The sequence below is a fragment of the Pseudophryne corroboree genome, chromosome 9 (genome assembly GCF_028390025.1).
Source record: "Pseudophryne corroboree isolate aPseCor3 chromosome 9, aPseCor3.hap2, whole genome shotgun sequence".
Classification (NCBI taxonomy): Eukaryota; Metazoa; Chordata; class Amphibia; order Anura; family Myobatrachidae; genus Pseudophryne; species Pseudophryne corroboree.
Genome location: NC_086452.1, coordinates 473,760,854 through 473,781,114, shown reverse-complemented (window position 1 = coordinate 473,781,114; position 20,261 = coordinate 473,760,854). Strand labels below are relative to the sequence as shown.

At 50.0% G+C, this 20,261-nt stretch overlaps 1 protein-coding gene across 2 annotated transcripts in view; it reads right to left on the bottom strand.

Annotated features, from left to right (window-relative positions):
* Window positions 1–20,261, bottom strand: part of RASSF1 (Ras association domain family member 1) — a 132,049-nt gene that overhangs the window by 33,176 nt on the left and 78,612 nt on the right. The window contains exon 1 of one of the 2 annotated variants that reach the window (XM_063941396.1): window positions 6,837–7,179. The exons of the other annotated variant lie outside the window; for it this stretch is intronic. Within the exon in view, the coding sequence (XP_063797466.1) occupies window positions 6,837–6,995 (159 nt within the window). The 5' untranslated portion in view covers window positions 6,996–7,179. Of the gene's footprint in view, window positions 1–6,836; window positions 7,180–20,261 lie in introns of those variants that run through there. 2 annotated transcript variants of the gene reach the window in all.

Here is a 20,261-nt window from a genome sequence, read left to right as displayed (position 1 = left end):
CACACACCAGTATACACATGTACAGCCTGCACACACATGTACAGCACACACCAGTATACACATGTACAGCACACACCAGTATACACATGTACAGCCTGCACACACCAGTATACACATGTACAGCCTGCACACACCAGTATACACATGTACAGCCTGCACACACCAGTATACACATGTACAGCACACACCAGTATACACATGTACAGCCTGCACACACCAGTATACACCATACTTGCCTACCTGACCCTCTCCATGAGGGAGAAAATGCTCTGTTCCTGGACTTTCCTGGTAATGTATGATTGCCATCACCTGTGGTGAGCTAGTTAATTGATAAGAAAGGTGTTTCACCACAGGTGATGGCAATCATACATTACCAGGAAAGTCCAGGAACAGAGCATTTTCTCCCTCATGGAGAGGGTCAGGTAGGCAAGTATGGTATACACATGTACAGCACACACCAGTATACACATGTACAGCACACACACACGTATACACATGTACAGCCTGCACACACCAGTAAGTATGCACATGTACAGCACACACCAGTATACACATGTACAGCACACACACACACACACACGTACAGCCTGCACACACCAGTATACACATGTACAGCACACACACACACACACACACACACACACACACACACACACACACACACACACACACACACACACACACACACACCAGTATACACATGTACAGCCTACACACACCAGTATACACATGTACAGCACACACACACACACACACACACCAGTATACACATGTACAGCACACACCAGTATACACATGTACAACACACACACACACACACACACACACACACACACACACACACACACACACACACACACACGTATACACATGTACAGCCTGCACACACCAGTAAGTATACACATGTACAGCACACACCAGTATACACATGTACAGCACACACACACACACAGTCACACACACACACACACACACACACACACACACACACACACACACAGCACACACCAGTATACACATGTACAGCACACACACCGGTATACACATGTACAGCACACACACCAGTATACACATGTACAGCACACACCAGTATACACATGTACAGCACACACCAGTATACACATGTACAGCACACACACACACACACACACACACACACACACACACACACACACACACACACACACACACACACCAGTATACACATGTACAGCCTGCACACACCAGTATACACATGTACAGCACACACCAGTATACACATGTACAGCCTGCACACACCAGTATACACATGTACAGCCCGCACACACCAGTATACACATGTACAGCACACACACACACACACACACACACACACACACACACACACACACACACACACACACACGTACAGCCTGCACACACCAGTATACACATGTACAGCACACACAGACACACACCAGTATACACATGTACAGCACACACAGACACACACCAGTATACACATGTACAGCCTGCACACACCAGTATACACATGTACAGCACACACCAGTATACACATGTACAGCACACACACACACACACACACACACACACACACACACACCAGTATACACATGTACAACACACACACACACACACACACACACACACACACACACACACACACACACACACACACACACGTATACACATGTACAGCACACACACACCAGTATACACATGTGCAGCACACAACAGTATACACATGTACAGCCTGCACACACCAGTATACACATGTACAGCACACACCAGTATACACATGTACAACCTGCACACACCAGTATACACATGTACAACCTGCACACACCAGTATACACATGTACAGCACACACACACACCGGTATACACATGTACAGCACACACACCAGTATACACATGTACAGCACACACCAGTATACACATGTACAGCCTGCACACACCAGTATACACATGTACAGCCTGCACACACCAGTATACACATGTACAACACACACACACACACACACACACACACACACACACACACACACACACACACACACCAGCGTACACATGTACAGTACACACATCAGTATACACATGTACAGCACACACCAGTATACACATGTACAGCACACACACACACCAGTATACACATGTACAGCACACACACACACACACACACACACACACGTACAGTACACACACCAGTATACACATGTACAGCCTGCACACACACACACACAGCACACACACACACCAGTTACACATGTACAGCATGCAGACAGTACTATAACCATTACACTGTCACGTCTCCTGTCGGTGGTAACACTATTTTCCTTTTCATGTATTACAGTTTTGCACAGATTGTTGCACTTCAGTCTGTGGCATTATCTCCTCTGAAGAGCCGCGGCCAGAACGTTGGGCCCAATCCACAGCGCACACTGAGCAGAGGGCCCAATCCACAGCGCACACTGAGCAGAGGGCCCAATCCACAGCGCACACTGAGCAGAGGCCCAATCCACAGCGCACACTGAGCAGAGGGCCCAATCCACAGCGCACACTGAGCAGAGGGCCCAATCCACAGCGCACACTGAGCAGAGGCCCAATCCACAGCGCACACTGAGCAGAGGGCCCAATCCACAGTGCACACTGAGCAGAGGCCCAATCCACAGCGCACACTGAGCAGAGGGCCCAATCCACAGTGCACACTGAGCAGAGGGCCCAATCCACAGCGCACACTGAGCAGAGGGCCCAATCCACAGCGCACACTGAGCAGAGGCCCAATCCACAGCGCACACTGAGCAGAGGGCACAATCCACAGCGCACACTGAGCAGAGGCCCAATCCACAGCGCACACTGAGCAGAGGCCCAATCCACAGCGCACACTGAGCAGAGGCCCAATCCACAGCGCACACTGAGCAGAGGGCCCAATCCACAGCGCACACTGAGCAGAGGCCCAATCCACAGCGCACACTGAGCAGAGGGTCCAATCCACAGCGCACACTGAGCAGAGGCCCAATCCACAGCGCACACTGAGCAGAGGGCCCAATCCACAGCGCACACTGAGCAGAGGCCCAATCCACCGCGCACACTGAGCAGAGGCCCAATCCACCGCGCACACTGAGCAGAGGGCCCAATCCACAGCGCACACTGAGCAGAGGGCCCAATCCACAGCGCACACTGAGCAGAGGTCCAATCCACAGCGCACACTGAGCAGAGGGCCCAATCCACAGCGCACACTGAGCAGAGGCACAATCCACAGCGCACACTGAGCAGAGGGTCCAATCCACAGCGCACACTGAGCAGAGGCCCAATCCACAGCGCACACTGAGCAGAGGCCCAATCCACAGCGCACACTGAGCAGAGGGTCCAATCCACAGCGCACACTGAGCAGAGGCCCAATCCACAGCGCACACTGAGCAGAGGGCCCAATCCACAGCGCACACTGAGCAGAGGCCCAATCCACAGCACACACTGAGCAGAGGCCCAATCCACAGCGCACACTGAGCAGAGGCCCAATCCACAGCGCACACTGAGCAGAGGCCCAATCCACAGCGCACACTGAGCAGAGGCCCAATCCACAGCGCACACTGAGCAGAGGCCCAATCCACAGCGCACACTGAGCAGAGGGTCCAATCCACAGCGCACACTGAGCAGAGGCCCAATCCACAGCGCACACTGAGCAGAGGCCCAATCCACAGCGCACACTGAGCAGAGGCCCAATCCACAGCGCACACTGAGCAGCACACTGAGCATAGGGTCAATCCACAGCGCACACTGAGCAGAGGGCCCAATCCACAGCGCACACTGAGCAGAGGCCCAATACACAGCGCACACTGAGCAGAGGGCCCAATCCACAGCGCACACTGAGCAGAGGGCCCAATCCACAGCGCACACTGAGCAGAGGGCCCAATCCACAGCGCACACTGAGCAGAGGCCCAATCCACAGCGCACACTGAGCAGAGGGCACAATCCACAGCGCACACTGAGCAGAGGGCCAATACACAGCGCACACTGAGCAGAGGGCCCAATCCACAGCGCACACTGAGCAGAGGGCCCAATCCACAGCGCACACTGAGCAGAGGCCCAATCCACAGCGCACACTGAGCAGAGGGCCCAATCCACAGCGCACACTGAGCAGAGGGCCCAATCCACAGCGCACACTGAGCAGAGGCCCAATACACAGCGCACACTGAGCAGAGGGCCCAATCCACAGCGCACACTGAGCAGAGGCACAATCCACAGCGCACACTGAGCAGAGGGCACAATCCACAGCGCACACTGAGCAGAGGCCCAATACACAGCGCACACCGAGCATAGGGTCAATCCACAGCGCACACTGAGCAGAGGCCCAATCCACAGCGCACACTGAGCAGAGGGCCCAATCCACAGCGCACACTGAGCAGAGGCCCAATCCACAGCGCACACTGAGCAGAGGCCCAATCCACAGCGCACACTGAGCAGAGGCCCAATCCACAGCGCACACTGAGCAGAGGGTCCAATCCACAGCGCACACTGAGCAGAAGGCACAATCCACAGTGCACACTGAGCAGAGGGTCCAATCCACAGCGCACACTGAGCAGAGGGTCCAATCCACAGCGCACACTGAGCAGAGGCCCAATCCACAGCGCACACTGAGCAGAGGGTCCAATCCACAGCGCACACTGAGCAGAAGGCACAATCCACAGTGCACACTGAGCAGAGGGTCCAATCCACAGCGCACACTGAGCAGAGGGCCCAATCCACAGTGCACACTGAGCAGAGGGTCCAATCCACAGCGCACACTGAGCAGAGGGCCCAATCCACAGCGCACACTGAGCAGAGGCCCAATCCACAGCGCACACTGAGCAGAGGGCCCAATCCACAGCGCACACTGAGCAGAGGCCCAATCCACAGCGCACACTGAGCAGAGGCCCAATCCACAGCGCACACTGAGCAGAGGCCCAATCCACAGCGCACACTGAGCAGAGGCCCAATCCACAGCGCACACTGAGCAGAGGCCCAATCCACAGCGCACACTGAGCAGAGGGTCCAATCCACAGCGCACACTGGGGGTAATTCAGAGTTGATCATAGCAGCAAATATGTTAGCAGTTGGGCAAAACCCTGTACACTGCAGGGGGGGGGGGGGGGGGGGGCAGACGTAACATGTGCAGAGAGAGTAATGGGCCCTACACACTTACCGATCCACCACTGAACTGCCCAACGGCGGATAAGGCTGACCTGGCGGCGGGGGGGAAGGTGACGGGGGGAGTGAGGTTTCTTCACTCCCCTTGTCACCCGGCTCCATTGCAATGCATGCTAATGTGGACAATCTTGTCCATATTGGCCTGCATGCATAAGCGACGGGGCCGCACATCGTTGGTGCCTCCACACTGCACAATATGAACAAGTTCTTGTTCATTAATGAACTAGAACGTTCATATTGTGCATTTTATCTGCCTGTGTGTAGGGCCCTTTAGATTTCCCCCACTGAGCGGAGGGTGTAGGAGCTGATTACAGCGGCTTTATGTGTAACACTCGCTAACGTATCAGTCTTTTATGTAGGCCTATATACAGCCAGAGTATTGTGTATCGCCTTGTAATTGGGAATAATACAGGAAGACTGACACTGAATGCAGGCAATGAGGCTTACAATCTATGGGCCGGATTTATCATGCCTTGGAGAGAGATAAATTGCACGGTGATAAAGTTCCAACCAATCAGCTCCTTTCATGTTACAGACCATGCACTTTATCACTCTCCAAGGCTTGATAAATGTATTATTTATTATCAGTGTCTTATATAGCAGCATATTCCGTTGAGCTTTACAATTAAAACAATAGTAATGGAACAAAACTGGGTAAAAGCAGACAGACATAGAGGTAGGAGGGCCCTGCTCGCAATCTTACAATCTATAGAATCTGGATTTAAATAACAAGTAATGTACACACCCATATATATCTATATATACAGTATATATATATATATACATATATATATATATATATATATATATATATATATAGATAGGGTATTTATCAAAGCTCGGAGAGAGATAAAATTGTGAGAGATAAAGTAGCAGCCACTCAGCTTCTGCCTTACACATTACAGGTGTGTATTACAAATGAGAACTACGAGCTGGGTGGTTGGTATTTTATCTCTCACAGTTTTATCTCTCTCCAAGCATTGATAAATACCCCCATAGAGAGAGGTAGTTACGGTTAATCTGCATGTGAAATGATAAGGTAAGTGACTGCAGCGCGTGTGATTGGCTCCCTGCAAATGACGCATCTCTGTGTAATCAGACACTCGGTATCAGGGTTCCTGATCACAGAACCCGCCTGCCCAGCCCTGCTGCACTGTGTCACACTGTAACTGTACAGCTGGCATCAGACCCCTCCCAGGCTGTACCAGCGCTGGCCGCCGGGCTCCCCTGTTACTCCGCAGCTAACGATCCATAGCTGCTGACTGTCCCTAATGTCCAGGTGCAATCTGGACTCTCTGCAGCTAACGATCCATAGCTGCTGACTGTCCCTAATGTCCAGGTGCAATCTGGACTCTCTGCAGCTAACGATCCATAGCTGCTGACTGTCCCTAATGTCCAGGTGCAATCTGGACTCTCTGCAGCTAACGATCCATAGCTGCTGACTGTCCCTAATGTCCAGGTGCAATCTGGACTCTCTGCAGCTAACGATCCATAGCTGCTGACTGTCCCTAATGTCCAGGTGCAATCTGGACTTCTACTGGAGAATTTAACATGCAAATAGAATTCCTAAGAACCAGATCAGTAAAGGTGACATGCTGGGGGTTGTAGTGCAGCAAGGTCGGGCGGCACTATGCATAGTCTGGCCTGGCATGTGCTGCGTGGCATCTGACCTGTGTCTTGGCCGGGGACCTCCGGGGTAGGATCGAGGTCTTTGCCGTGTAGAATAATTCCAGTTCGGGGTCAGATTCCTCCTGGCTGCAGTACCCACTACTGGTGGTGCTGTTCCAGGTTCTCTCGAAAGATGCGGTGTCCTTGTCGCCCTTCCCCATGGTGAGCACCGAGATGGACTATGCTGGCGCTATATAAGTAAATGCTAAGGAATAAGCTGCAGCTTGTGTCGGCGAATGCTCAGACTGCGCCCCAGTCGCTGCCGGCTGTCTCTCTGCTCTGGCTGGGAGTAAGTTGAATGTATACAGACTCTGTGATTGGGACAGAGGGACGGGGAAGGTAGGGAGGGGCAGACTATGACTTCATCCCCCCCCTTTCCACTACACACCCGCTTCCTGTCACAGGATTGCATCACACAGAGAGGGGGAGGGGGGCGTCCGGCTTTCTCTATAGAACCGGTTCTCTCATCACCATCCATGTGCTCCCAGTGCTGCCAATTAACCCCTTCCTCCACCGACCCCAGCGCAGAATCACCCGCATACAATATAATACCCGCTCTCTGCTCTCAGAACTATACAGTCCATTATTTATTGGAGAATAAGAAATAAGATTGTAGTAAGAGGAGGAAACAGGCAGCAGAGGGATCATAATGCACCAAGGTCCCCCGGCCTAGCCAGTGCTCAGGGCAGGTGAGGGCACACTGGGTTCCTGGGCACTGCAACATGTGCATGGGCGGGCGCAGCTATAGTGGGTGATTGTGCAAATAAATCCGCAACGTGCGGTTTTCTCAGATCGCAGATTCCGACCAACAAGTGATTGGGATTGGTAAATCGGGTTTTGCCACATGCTGCATGTCGCAGATCAGTGGGACTGTAGAGTGCCGGTGTATGGTAACAATCAGCAGCTTTGCAGAACGTTACCGGTAAAACCATGAGATTGGCAGATCTGTATTTGCTGAGAATGATCTGCAAATCGCTGACACACATCTGTAATGTATGGGGGCAGAGTGGGGGATTGGGGACTCTTTAAATTGGGGGAAATATCACAGAACCTGATTCTTTTTTTGTGATTGCCAATTTGTAGGCCTTTATAGGGGCACCAGACACAGGTCATATACGTCTACCAGCTAACTAGAATTGCCCGCTAAGCGATTGGGTCTGACCCATTGCCAGGCTTAAATGGGGTGACATTCCGTGTGTAGTGGATGTTATATTGGTAAGGGGCCTGTAAGGAGGCATAGCCTGAACTGGGCGCTGTAATGTGGTGATGTGGCAAAATATAACAGTGGGCACTACAGTGGGGCATACTATGAAATGGGGACGCTGCAGTTAGGCATAATATGAACGGGAGGCACTACAGCTGCCCCTCCACCCCAGCCGGCGCAGATGCAGAGTGAGCCCATCAATATATCCCGTAGGATAATATACTTACACCTGCTCTGCTAATGCCCAGACAACCGGGCGCCTGCATATGCACCTATATAGATTTGCGTGAATCTGCCACTTGCGGCCACTTGTGACGACAGAGGCGGGACCAGGAGGGAAGGTTCAGACTAACACAATCCGAGTACAGTAAGAGCACACTCCCATGACTGGAACGAGGTGCAGTCTGGCACAGAGACGCATTATCTGCAGGCGGTCACCAGCGACATTGATCTGCCTGGGACTGGCTGATGATGAATGCACAGCGGAGGCTGATTGGTGCCTCTTCTCCTTACTACTGTATATAGCATACTTGCGTGCGTCTTTTAGCAGTTGTGGCGCTGTATGTGATGTATCAGGGGGTTTTCTACCTTTTATTAAATCTCAATTAGGAGTGTGTATTTCGCAAGCATGGTTATACATATGGCTGCAAGTGTATGCTTGGCGTAATCCTGGCACACGTTACCCGTGCTGCCACGCACAAATCTTGCTATAGACTTTCCGTGTGCCCGCGATCACTGCTGTTATAGTGAAGGCATTTTACACCATCAGCTTGAGCCCCAATATCAGGCGGTGCTGCAGGCGATGGCCTAGATTCCTCTAGTAATAGCGCAGCACGGCGTGCGCAGGGATACGTAGCGCTCTGGATGTGGACTTTCAGCAGCAAAACACACTTAGTAAGCCTTTTTGAATGTACATTTAATGCTCCCTGATTGCATGTACAGGGGCTCATTGTCCTGTGGTAACTGGGGACGACTGCTCTCTCCAGCAGAAGCATCACGTGCATTAATAGTACTAACGGATTTTATCCGAATAACCGCTCATTTTCCTACACGACGTGTTTCCTGCCCTGCAACAACTGACTCATTGTGATAGAGCTCTGCAAACTGCACGGCACATGTACAGTACTGTAGCCAGAATACAGGAACACATCTTCTGCGGCACTGCTCACCCGCTGCCTCTGATGCCTGAGAGGGGGGTACATGATATGTGGCACAGACAATGTGCGGTGGTGAGCCCCCATCTACAGCCTCTCAGTCAGCGGTCGGTTATGTGGCGCTGCTGAGAGGAGGTGGGTGAGTAACAGTAGGAGCATGTAACGGGCACAGGAAGGGTTAGTCAGTGCTGACAGTCCGATACATGTGTGCTCCATACTCCGGGTAATGTTTCCTCTCAGATCCTTTCCTACAGCTTCAGTGCAACAATGAGCTCACTCCTAAACCGCATGTATGATAAGAGCTGCAGGAATAAATAAGCCATTACTGATTTGGAACACAGAGATAATACTATAAATTGGGGTGTCTTGACTTGTAGAAGTGTAGTGACTGGCTCAGTGGTGGGCGATGCCCGCGGTGTGCCATTGCAATGGCGTGGAAACTCACCCTCTAATACAGATTTTTGTTTGTAGCCCCATAGGTATCATCGCTGGCCGTGCCCATAATTCAGCGAAGCTAACTTCAGCCTCGTCCCGATACAGTCATCATCAAAGTATCTGTTTCTTCTTCTTCCTTGTTTTACAACAAATAATGAATCCTGTTTTTACTTGGAATCATTTTGGTCAATTCAATTGTGGCCAATGCAGGCAGAATCCGCAATATAGTGTGCACATGTGCCGCTCTAATGGTAGCTCTGAGGACACATAACTTTGTATGCTATGGGCCTGTGATCTAGTGTGCACATATGCCGCTCTAATGGTAGCTCTGAGGACACATAACTTTGCATGCTAGGGGCCTGTGATCTAGTGTGCGCATGTGCCGCTCTAATGGTAGCTCCGAGGACACATAACTTTGTATGCTATGGGCCTGTGATCTAGTGTGCACATATGCCGCTCTAATGGTAGCTCTGAGGACACATAACTTTGCATGCTAGGGGCCTGTGATCTAGTGTGCGCATGTGCCGCTCTAATGGTAGCTCCGAGGACACATAACTTTGTATGCTATGGGCCTGTGATCTAGTGTGCGCATGTGCCGCTCTAATGGTAGCTCCGAGGACACATAACTTTGTATGCTATGGGCCTGTGATCTAGTGTGCACATATGCCGCTCTAATGGTAACTCTGAGGACACATAACTTTGGATGCTATGGGCCTGTGATCTAGTGTGCACATGTGCCGCTCTAATGGTAGCTCTGAGGACACATAACTTTGTATGCTACGGGCCTGTGATCTAGTGTGCACATATGCCGCTCTAATGGTAGCTCTGAGGACACATAACTTTGTATGCTACGGGCCTGTGATCTAGTGTGCACATATGCCGCACTAATGGTAACTCTGAGGACACATAACTTTGCATGCTACGGGCCTGTGATCTAGTGTGCACATGTGCCGCACTAATGGTAGCTCTGAGGACACATAATTTTGTATGCTACGGGCCTGTGATCTAGTGTGCACATATGCCGCTCTAATGGTAGCTCTGAGGACACATAACTTTGTATGCTATGGGCCTGTGATCTAGTGTGCACATATGCCGCTCTAATGGTAGCTCTGAGGACACATAACTTTGTATGCAACGGGCCTGTGATCTAGGGTGCACATATGCCGCTCTAATGGTAGCTCTGAGGACACATAACTTTGTATGCTACGGGCCTGTGATCTAGTGTGCACATGTGGCGCACTAATGGTAGCTCTGAGGACACATAGGGGGTAATTCTGAGTTGATCGCAGCAGCAAGTTTGTTAGCAATTGGGCAAAACCATGTGCACTGCAGGGGGGGCAGATATAACATTTGCAGAGAGAGTTAGATTTGGGTAGGTTATTTCGTTTCTGTGCAGGGTAAATACTGGCTGCTTTATTTTTACACTGCAATTTAGATTTCAGTTTCAACACACCCCACCCAAATCTAACTCTCTCTGCACATGTTATATCTGTCCTCCCTGCAGTGCACATGGTTTTGCCCAACTGCTAACAAATTTGATGCTGCGATCAAGTTAGAATTAGGCCCATAACTTTGTATGCTATGGGCCTGTGATCTAGTGTGCACATGTGCCGCTCTAATGGTAACTCTGAGGACACATAACTTTGTATGCTATGGGCCTGTGATCTAGTGTGCACATATGCCGCTCTAATGGTAGCTCTGAGGACACATAACTTTGGATGCTACGGGCCTGTGATCTAGTGTGCACATATGCCGCTCTAATGGTAGCTCTGAGGACACATAACTTTGTATGCTATGGGCCTGTGATCTAGTGTGCACATATGCCGCTCTAATGGTAGCTCTGAGGACACATAACTTTGTATGCTACGGGCCTGTGATCTAGTGTGCACATGTGCCGCACTAATGGTAGCTCTGAGGACACATAACTTTGTATGCTATGGGCCTGTGATCTAGTGTGCACATGTGCCGCTCTAATGGTAACTCTGAGGACACATAACTTTGTATGCTATGGGCCTGTGATCTAGTGTGCACATGTGCCGCTCTAATGGTAGCTCTGAGGCCACATAACTTTGCATGCTATGGGCCTGTGATCTAGTGTGCACATATGCCGCTCTAATGGTAACTCTGAGGACACATAACTTTGTATGCTATGGGCCTGTGATCTAGTGTGCACATATGCCGCTCTAATGGTAGCTCTGAGGACACATAACTTTGCATGCTAGGGGCCTGTGATCTAGTGTGCACATGTGCCGCTCTAATGGTAGCTCTGAGGACACATAACTTTGTATGCTATGGGCCTGTGATCTAGTGTGCACATATGTCGCTCTAATGGTAACTCTGAGGACACATAACTTTGTATGCTATGGGCCTGTGATCTAGTGTGCACATATGCAGCTCTAATGGTAACTCTGAGGACACATAACTTTGTATGCTATGGGCCTGTGATCTAGTGTGCACATGTGCCGCTCTAATGGTAGCTCTGAGGACACATAACTTTGCATGCTAGGGACCTGTGATCTAGTGTGCACATATGCCGCTCTAATGGTAACTCTGAGGACACATAACTTTGTATGCTATGGGCCTGTGATCTAGTGTGCACATATGCCGCTCTAATGGTAGCTCTGAGGACACATAACTTTGCATGCTAGGGGCCTGTGATCTAGTGTGCACATGTGCCGCTCTAATGGTAGCTCTGAGGACACATAACTTTGTATGCTATGGGCCTGTGATCTAGTGTGCACATATGCCGCTCTAATGGTAACTCTGAGGACACATAACTTTGTATGCTATGGGCCTGTGATCTAGTGTGCACATGTGCCGCACTAATGGTAGCTCTGAGGACACATAACTTTGTATGCTATGGGCCTGTGATCTAGTGTGCACATATGCCGCTCTAATGGTAACTCTGAGGACACATAACTTTGTATGCTATGGGCCTGTGATCTAGTGTGCACATGTGCCGCTCTAATGGTAGCTCTGAGAACACATAACTTTGCATGCTACGGGCCTGTGATCTAGTGTGCACATATGCCGCTCTAATGGTAACTCTGAGGACACATAACTTTGTATGCTATGGGCCTGTGATCTAGTGTGCACATATGCCGCTCTAATGGTAACTCTGAGGACACATAACTTTGTATGCTATGGGCCTGTGATCTAGTGTGCACATGTGCCGCTCTAATGGTAGCTCTGAGGACACATAACTTTGCATGCTAGGGGCCTGTGATCTAGTGTGCACATATGCCGCTCTAATGGTAACTCTGAGGACACATAACTTTGTATGCTATGGGCCTGTGATCTAGTGTGCACATGTGCCGCTCTAATGGTAGCTCTGAGGACACATAACTTTACATGCTATGGGCCTGTGATCTAGTGTGCACATGTGCCGCACTAATGGTAGCTCTGAGGACACGTATCTTTGTATGCTAGGGGCCTGTGATCTAGTGTGCACATATGCCGCTCTAATGGTAGCTCTGAGGACACATAACTTTGTATGCTATGGGCCTGTGATCTAGTGTGCACATATGCCGCTCTAATGGTAGCTCTGAGGACACATAACTTTGTATGCTATGGGCCTGTGATCTAGTGTGCACATATGCCGCTCTAATGGTAGCTCTGAGGACACATAACTTTGTATGCTATGGGCCTGTGATCTAGTGTGCATATGTTCCGCACTAATGGTAGCTCAGAGGACACGTATCTTTGTATGCTACGGGCCTGGGATCTAGTGTGCACATATGCCGCACTAATGGTAGCTCCGAGGACACGTATCTTTGTATGCTACCGGCCTGTGATCTAGTGTGCACATATGCCGCACTAATGGTAGCTCTGAGGACACATACCTTTGTATGCATGGGCCTGTGATCTAGTGTGCACATATGCCACACTAATGGTATCTCCGAGGACATGTATCTTTGTTTTCTACGGGCCTGTGATCTAGTGCACATATGCCGCACTAATGGTATCTCTGAGGACATGTAACTTTGTATGCTAAGGGCCTGTGATCTAGTGTGCGCATATGCCGCACTAATGGTATCTCCGAGGACACGTATCTTTGTTTGCTACGGGCCTGTGATCTAGTGTGCACATATGCCACACTAATGGTAGCTCTGAGGACATGTAACTTTGTATGCTAAGGGCCTGTGATCTAGTGTGTGCATATGCCGCAATAATGGTATCTCCGAGGACACGTATCTTTGTTTGCTATGGGCCTGTGATCTAGTGCACAAATGCCGCACTAATGGTATTTCTGAGGACATGTATCTTTGTATGCTACGGGCCTGTGATCTAGTGTGCACATATGCCGCACTAATGGTATCTCCGAGGACATGTATCTTTGTTTGCTACGGGCCTGTGATCTAGTGCACATATGCCGCACTAATGGTAGCTCTGAGGACACGTATCTTTGTATGCTACGGGCCTGTGATCTAGTGCACATATGCCGCACTAATGGTAGCTCTGAGGACACGTATCTTTGTATGCTACGGGCCTGTTATCTAGTGCACATATGCCGCACTAATGGTAGCTCCGAGGACACGTATCTTTGTTTGCTACGGGCCTGTGATCTAGTGCACATATGCCGCACTAATGGTAGCTCTGAGGACACGTATCTTTGTATGCTACGGGAATGTGATCTAGTGCACATATGCCAAACTAATGGTAGCTCCGAGGACACGTATCTTTGTATGCTACGGGCCTGTGATCTAGTGTGCACATATGCCGCACTAATGGTATCTCCGAGGACATGTCTCTTTGTTTGCTACGGGCCTGTGATCTAGTGCACATATGCCGCACTAATGGTAGCTCTGAGGACACGTATCTTTGTATGCTACGGGCCTGTGATCTAGTGCACATATGCCGCACTAATGGTAGCTCTGAGGACACGTATCTTTGTATGCTACGGGCCTGTTATCTAGTGCACATATGCCGCACTAATGGTAGCTCCGAGGACACGTATCTTTGTTTGCTACGGGCCTGTGATCTAGTGCACATATGCCGCACTAATGGTAGCTCTGAGGACACGTATCTTTGTATGCTACGGGAATGTGATCTAGTGCACATATGCCAAACTAATGGTAGCTCCGAGGACACGTATCTTTGTATGCTACGGGCCTGTGATCTAGTGTGCACATATGCCACGCTAATGGTAGCTCCGAGGACACGTATCTTTGTATGCTACGGGCCTGTGATCTGGTGTGCACATATGCCACACTAATGGTAGCTAGGAGGACATGTAACTTTGTATGCTACGGGCCTGTGATCTAGTGTGCACATATGCCACACTAATGGTAGCTCCGAGGACACGTATCTTTGTATGCTACGTGTTATGAGCCACGGCTGTGGCTCATTTCCATTTTTGCATTTTGGTTATGTATTTTATGTTATACTTCTGTTCATGTTCCCCGTGGGTGTCATGGGGTGCTCGGAGCTCACCCTTAAGCAGGGGATACTGTTATGAACCACAGGTAGTGGTTCATTCCTATTTTATGTTTATAAAGTTGTCCTCCATGCCAAAATTTCCTGTTGCTCTGTTTTAGAATACTCTTGTCTGCTGCCGCTGGTGAGTCTGTGTAATTGCAGCTTGTTCCCATGTGTTCAGCCTCACCTGGCTGCTAATTGCATCTTGTCAGTTTGGAGTCATGCAACAGGGCAGCTGCATGAGATTATTAATTAGGCCTCTCTGTTATATGCTGGCTGACTGCAATTCACAGACGCTGGTGATATTTCTGGGTATCCGGTCTGCTTGAGTTCTGAGCTTCCTGTGTCGATTCCTGAGTCAGTCCCTGTGTCGATTCCTATGTCTGATCCCGTGTCCTGCCGTGAGGCGTTCCTGTCCTGAGGTCCAGTGCCTTTGCCTGTGCCTGGTCAAGTTTCTGGCTTCTTGATGTCCACCGGTCTTTCGTTTGGGATTCTGCCTGTCCTCCAGTTCTAAGAGTCTGTGTCAGCAGCATTGGGAGTTCCTGTCCATTTGCCAGTATTCGTACCGGTTCCGTGAGTAGCGGCTCTGCCGCGTCCGTCGGCCTAGGCCGCTGTATTCCATTATTATTTCTGTCACTGGTGTTTTGCAGAGGGTTCTGCTTATGCTGTCACCGCCGGTACACAAAAGTATTGTGTGGGCGTGTGGTCAGCATTTCCTTTGTTGTTCTTTTCCTTTGGCGGCAAGCTGCACATACATTTAGTTTTAGGCTAGTTAGTAGCCCCTGGCTTTGGTTGTTTCAGTAAGAGGGCCCCTTGTTATCACCCTGTCTCGGTACACTCTTTGTCTCTCATTAAGACCTGAGGGGGCATCGAAGTTGGGCAGACGTAATCCGCCCTTCAAACGCGGCTGCCATGGGCTCAAGCAACCATAGTGCAAGCAAGCAAGAGTGTACTGACAGCACGGGCGAGACAACGGAGATAGGGCGCCAGGGGCTATTCCCTTTCCATTCCCCTTTCCCAGCATTACGTTCCAGTGCTCCGGTCCTTGCAATAAGATCTCCTCAGACCAGAGTGCTGGAATCATAACATTATCACCAGCCATACCACAAAAAAAGAAATAAAACTTTTTTCTTTTTTGGCCCAGTCCAGTATCTAGTCTAGATTCCAGTCTTGTCTAGAATTCAGTGTGCAGAATCCAATCCGGTGTTTAGAATCCAGTCCTGTCTAGAATTCAGTGTGCAGAATCCAGTCCGGTGTTAGAATCCAGTCCGGTGTTAGAATCCAGTCCGGTGTTTAGAATCCAGTCCGGTGTTTAAAAAAAAAAAAATTAGTCTTGTTTTGTCTAGTTTAAAAATTCAGTCTTGCCTTGTTTAGTCTTGCCTTGTCTAGTCTTGCCTTGTCTAGTCTTGCCTTGTTTAGTCTTGCCTTGTCTAGTCTTGCCTTGTCTTGTCTAGTTTTAAATCCTCCTATGTCTACTATGCAAGCCCTGCAGGCATCTCTCTCTGCCCTGAACTCTGCTTTCAGTGCTTTGAGACCAGAGCGACTAGAAGTTTTGCAGCAATCCTTAAAGCAACTGCAAAACCTTCTGACTAAAATCTTGCTCATCTTGCCAGAAGTCGTTGAGAGTACATCTATCTCTAAAGAGACTCTTGTTCACAGTATGGTGACAAGAGAATCCTCTGGTTTAATTGAAGAGAAAAGGTTTAAAAGTTTTCTGCGGCCCAGGCTCTCAGAAGAGGAGCGTCTGCGTCGCAGACACTTAAACTTATGCCTATATTGTGGGGGTTTAGGCCACTATCTGCAGACCTGTGAGTTGCGCAAGCCAAAGTGTGGTGACGAGTCTTGCCCTCTGGCCAAGTTGAGTCAGGATACAAGACCTACTCCTGTCTCTACTGTGGCAGAGGTACTTGTCACACAACCCACACTAAAAAGCTCTCTGTCCTATAATTGGGGTCCTTGGGCAAGGGAGCCCCATTATAGATTTAGGAATCAAAAGAATGTTTCTCTCCTCTCTTGAGGTTCCTGTTGAAGCAGAGTTGCAAGCCCCTGGAGTGGTGCCCGATGCCCAGGGTCCTGGAGTGGTGCCCGTTGCCCAGGGTCCTGGAGTGGTGCCCATTGCCCAGGGTCCTGGAGTGGTGCCCGTTGCCCAGGGTCCTGGAGTGGTGCCCGTTGCCCAGGGTGCTGGAGTGGTGCCCGTTGCCCAGGGTCCTGGAGTGGTGCCCGTTGCCCAGGTTCCTGGAGTGGTGCCCGTTGCCCAGGTTCCTGGAGTGGTGCCCGTTGCCCAGGTTCCTGGAGTGGTGCCCATTGCCCAGGGTCCTGGAGAGGTGCCCGATGCTCAGGATCTTGGTGCGGTACCCGATGCCCAGAGTGCTGGAGCGGTACCCGATGCCCAGAGTGCTGGAGCGGTACCCGATGCTCTAGCTTATAGAGGGACATCAAATATTTTAGCTCAGGTTTCCATACCAGAAGGGGTCTCAGAAGCTGTTACTCCAGGTAGGGACTTGAAGAGCGCAACCCCAGAAAGGGTATCTGAAACCATAGTTCTAGAAGGGAACCCGAGAAGCAAAACCCCAGAAGGGATCTTTGAAGTAATATCCCCAAGTGGGGTCTCGAGAGACGCAACCTCTAAGAAGGGTCTAGAGGTCGCTTCCCCAGGAAAGAACTTAAGAGGCGTAGCATTAGTGGAGGTGCTGAAGGTTATAGCTTCAGCAAAAGTCCCGGAAGTCATAGTCCCGGGAGAAGTTTCGATAATTATCGACTCAGAGAGGGAGGCCGATGGCTCGGTCCCAGTGGGGGAGGCCGACGGCTCGGTCCCAGTAAAAGAATCCGAGGTGCTGACCCCAGCGGGGTTCCCGGAGGCCACTGCCCCAGCGGGGTTCCCGGAAGTCACTGCCCCGGGTGGGGTTCAGAAAGTCACTGCCCCGGGTGGGGTTCAGAAAGTCACTGCCCCGGTGGGGTTCAGAAAGTCACTGCCACGGGTGGGGTTCAGAAAGTCACTGCCCCGGGTGGGGTTCAGAGAGTCTCAGCCTCGAGTAAGGTCAATAGTGACCAGGTCCTAGCAAAGCACTCCAGTCAGTCAGGTGGGAAGGAAACAGATCCTGACTCTGATATCTCAACATCCATAATCTTTGATGGGGACTTAGCCCAATTTCTTGCACTTTACAAACACTATTACATTATTATGTTGTCTAGACCATTTCTGGGCATCACTTCAGAGAACCTTGTGCTTTATCTGATTTATTCTTTTAGAGGAGAGCCTTTTGAGTGGGCGACCAGCCTGATGAAAGCTGAAGATCCCATTCTTCAGGATCCCCCAGCATTCAGTGATGCAATTATTAAAAGATATGGTTCCAAAGAAATTGGTTCAGGTTCCTCTAAGTCACCCGTCTTGTCTGCTGAGAGTCCACCAAATACTGTAAACTCGGCACAAGAGTCCCAGCCCGTTGTTTTGACAGCAGGATGTGCTTTTCTGACTTCTTCTTCTTCTAATAATAGTACTTTGCCAGAAAGTTCAGCTCCCAAGGGTAAGAAACCTGTCTCTGATTTGAACGCAGCCTTGCTGGGTGGTACCATCAGTTCAGACAATGTTTGGGGAATTACCTTGGTCAGACCTAAAGAGCTTTGTAAAAAGAAGAAGAAGAAGAAAAATAAATAATTTTTGACTCTTGCCTTGATATTAAAAAAAAAAAAAGATTTTTTTTTTCCTTATCTTGTGTCCAGTGGCCACCGTCAGGGGGAGGGCACTGTTACAAGCTGTGGTTGCAGCTTGTTTCTGTTTTCATGTCTGTTAGACCAGTGTGTCAGTTTTTTTTTTTTGTGTATCCCTTGTTTTGGATAGTCTGTATTTTGGGGTCCTTTGACCCCTCCTCAAGGGGGGGGGGTAATGTTATGAGCCACGGCTGTGGCTCATTTCCATTTTTGCATTTTGGTTATGTATTTTATGTTATACTTCTGTTCATGTTCCCCGTGGGTGTCATGGGGTGCTCGGAGCTCACCCTTAAGGAGGGGATACTGTTATGAACCACAGGTAGTGGTTCATTCCTATTTTATGTTTATAAAGTTGTCTTGCATGCCAAGATTTCCTGTTGCTCTGTTTTAGAATACTCTTGTCTGCTGCCGCTGGTGAGTCTGTGTAATTGCAGCTTGTTCCCATGTGTTCAGCCTCACCTGGCTGCTAATTGCATTTTGTCAGTTTGGAGTCATGCAACAGGGCAGCTGCATGAGATTATTAATTAGGCCTCTCTGTTATATGCTGGCTGACTGCAATTCACAGACGCTGGTGATATTTCTGGGTATCCGGTCTGCTTGAGTTCTGAGCTTGGTTCCTGCTAGTTCCTGAGCTTCCTGTGTCGATTCCTGAGTCAGTCCCTGTGTCGATTCCTATGTCTGATCCCGTGTCCTGCCGTGAGGCGTTCCTGTCCTGAGGTCCAGTGCCTTTGCCTGTGCCTGGTCAAGTTTCTGGCTTCTTGGTGTCCACCGGTCTTTCGTTTGGGATTCTGCCTGTCCTCCAGTTCTAAGAGTCTGTGTCAGCAGCATTGGGAGTTCCTGTCCATTTGCCAGTATTCGTACCGGTTCCGTGAGTAGCGGCTCTGCCGCGTCCGTCGGCCTAGGCCGCTGTATTCCATTATTATTTCTGTCACTGGTGTTTTGCAGAGGGTTCTGCTTATGCTGTCACCGCCGGTACACAAAAGTATTGTGTGGGCGTGTGGTCAGCATTTCCTTTGTTGTTCTTTTCCTTTGGCGGCAAGCTGCAAATACATTTAATTTTAGGCTAGTTAGTAGCCCCTGGCTTTGGTTGTTTCAGTAAGAGGGCCCCTTGTTATTACCCTGTCTCGGTACACTCTTTGTCTCTCATTAAGACCTGAGGGGGCATCGAAGTTGGGCAGACGTAATCCGCCCTTCAAACGCGGCTGCCATGGGCTCAAGCAACCATAGTCTCGCAAGAGTGTACTGACAGCACGGGCGAGACAATGGAGATAGGGCGCCAGGGGCTATTCCCTTTCCATTCCCCTTTCCCAGCATTACGTTCCAGTGCTCCGGTCCTTGCAATAAGATCTCCTCAGACCAGAGTGCTGGAATCATAACACTACGGGCCTTTGATCTAGTGTGTACATATGCCGCACTAATGGTAGCTCTGACAACACGTATGTTTGCATGCTACAGGCCTGTGATCTAGTGTGCACATATGCCACACTAATGGTAGCTCCAAGGACACA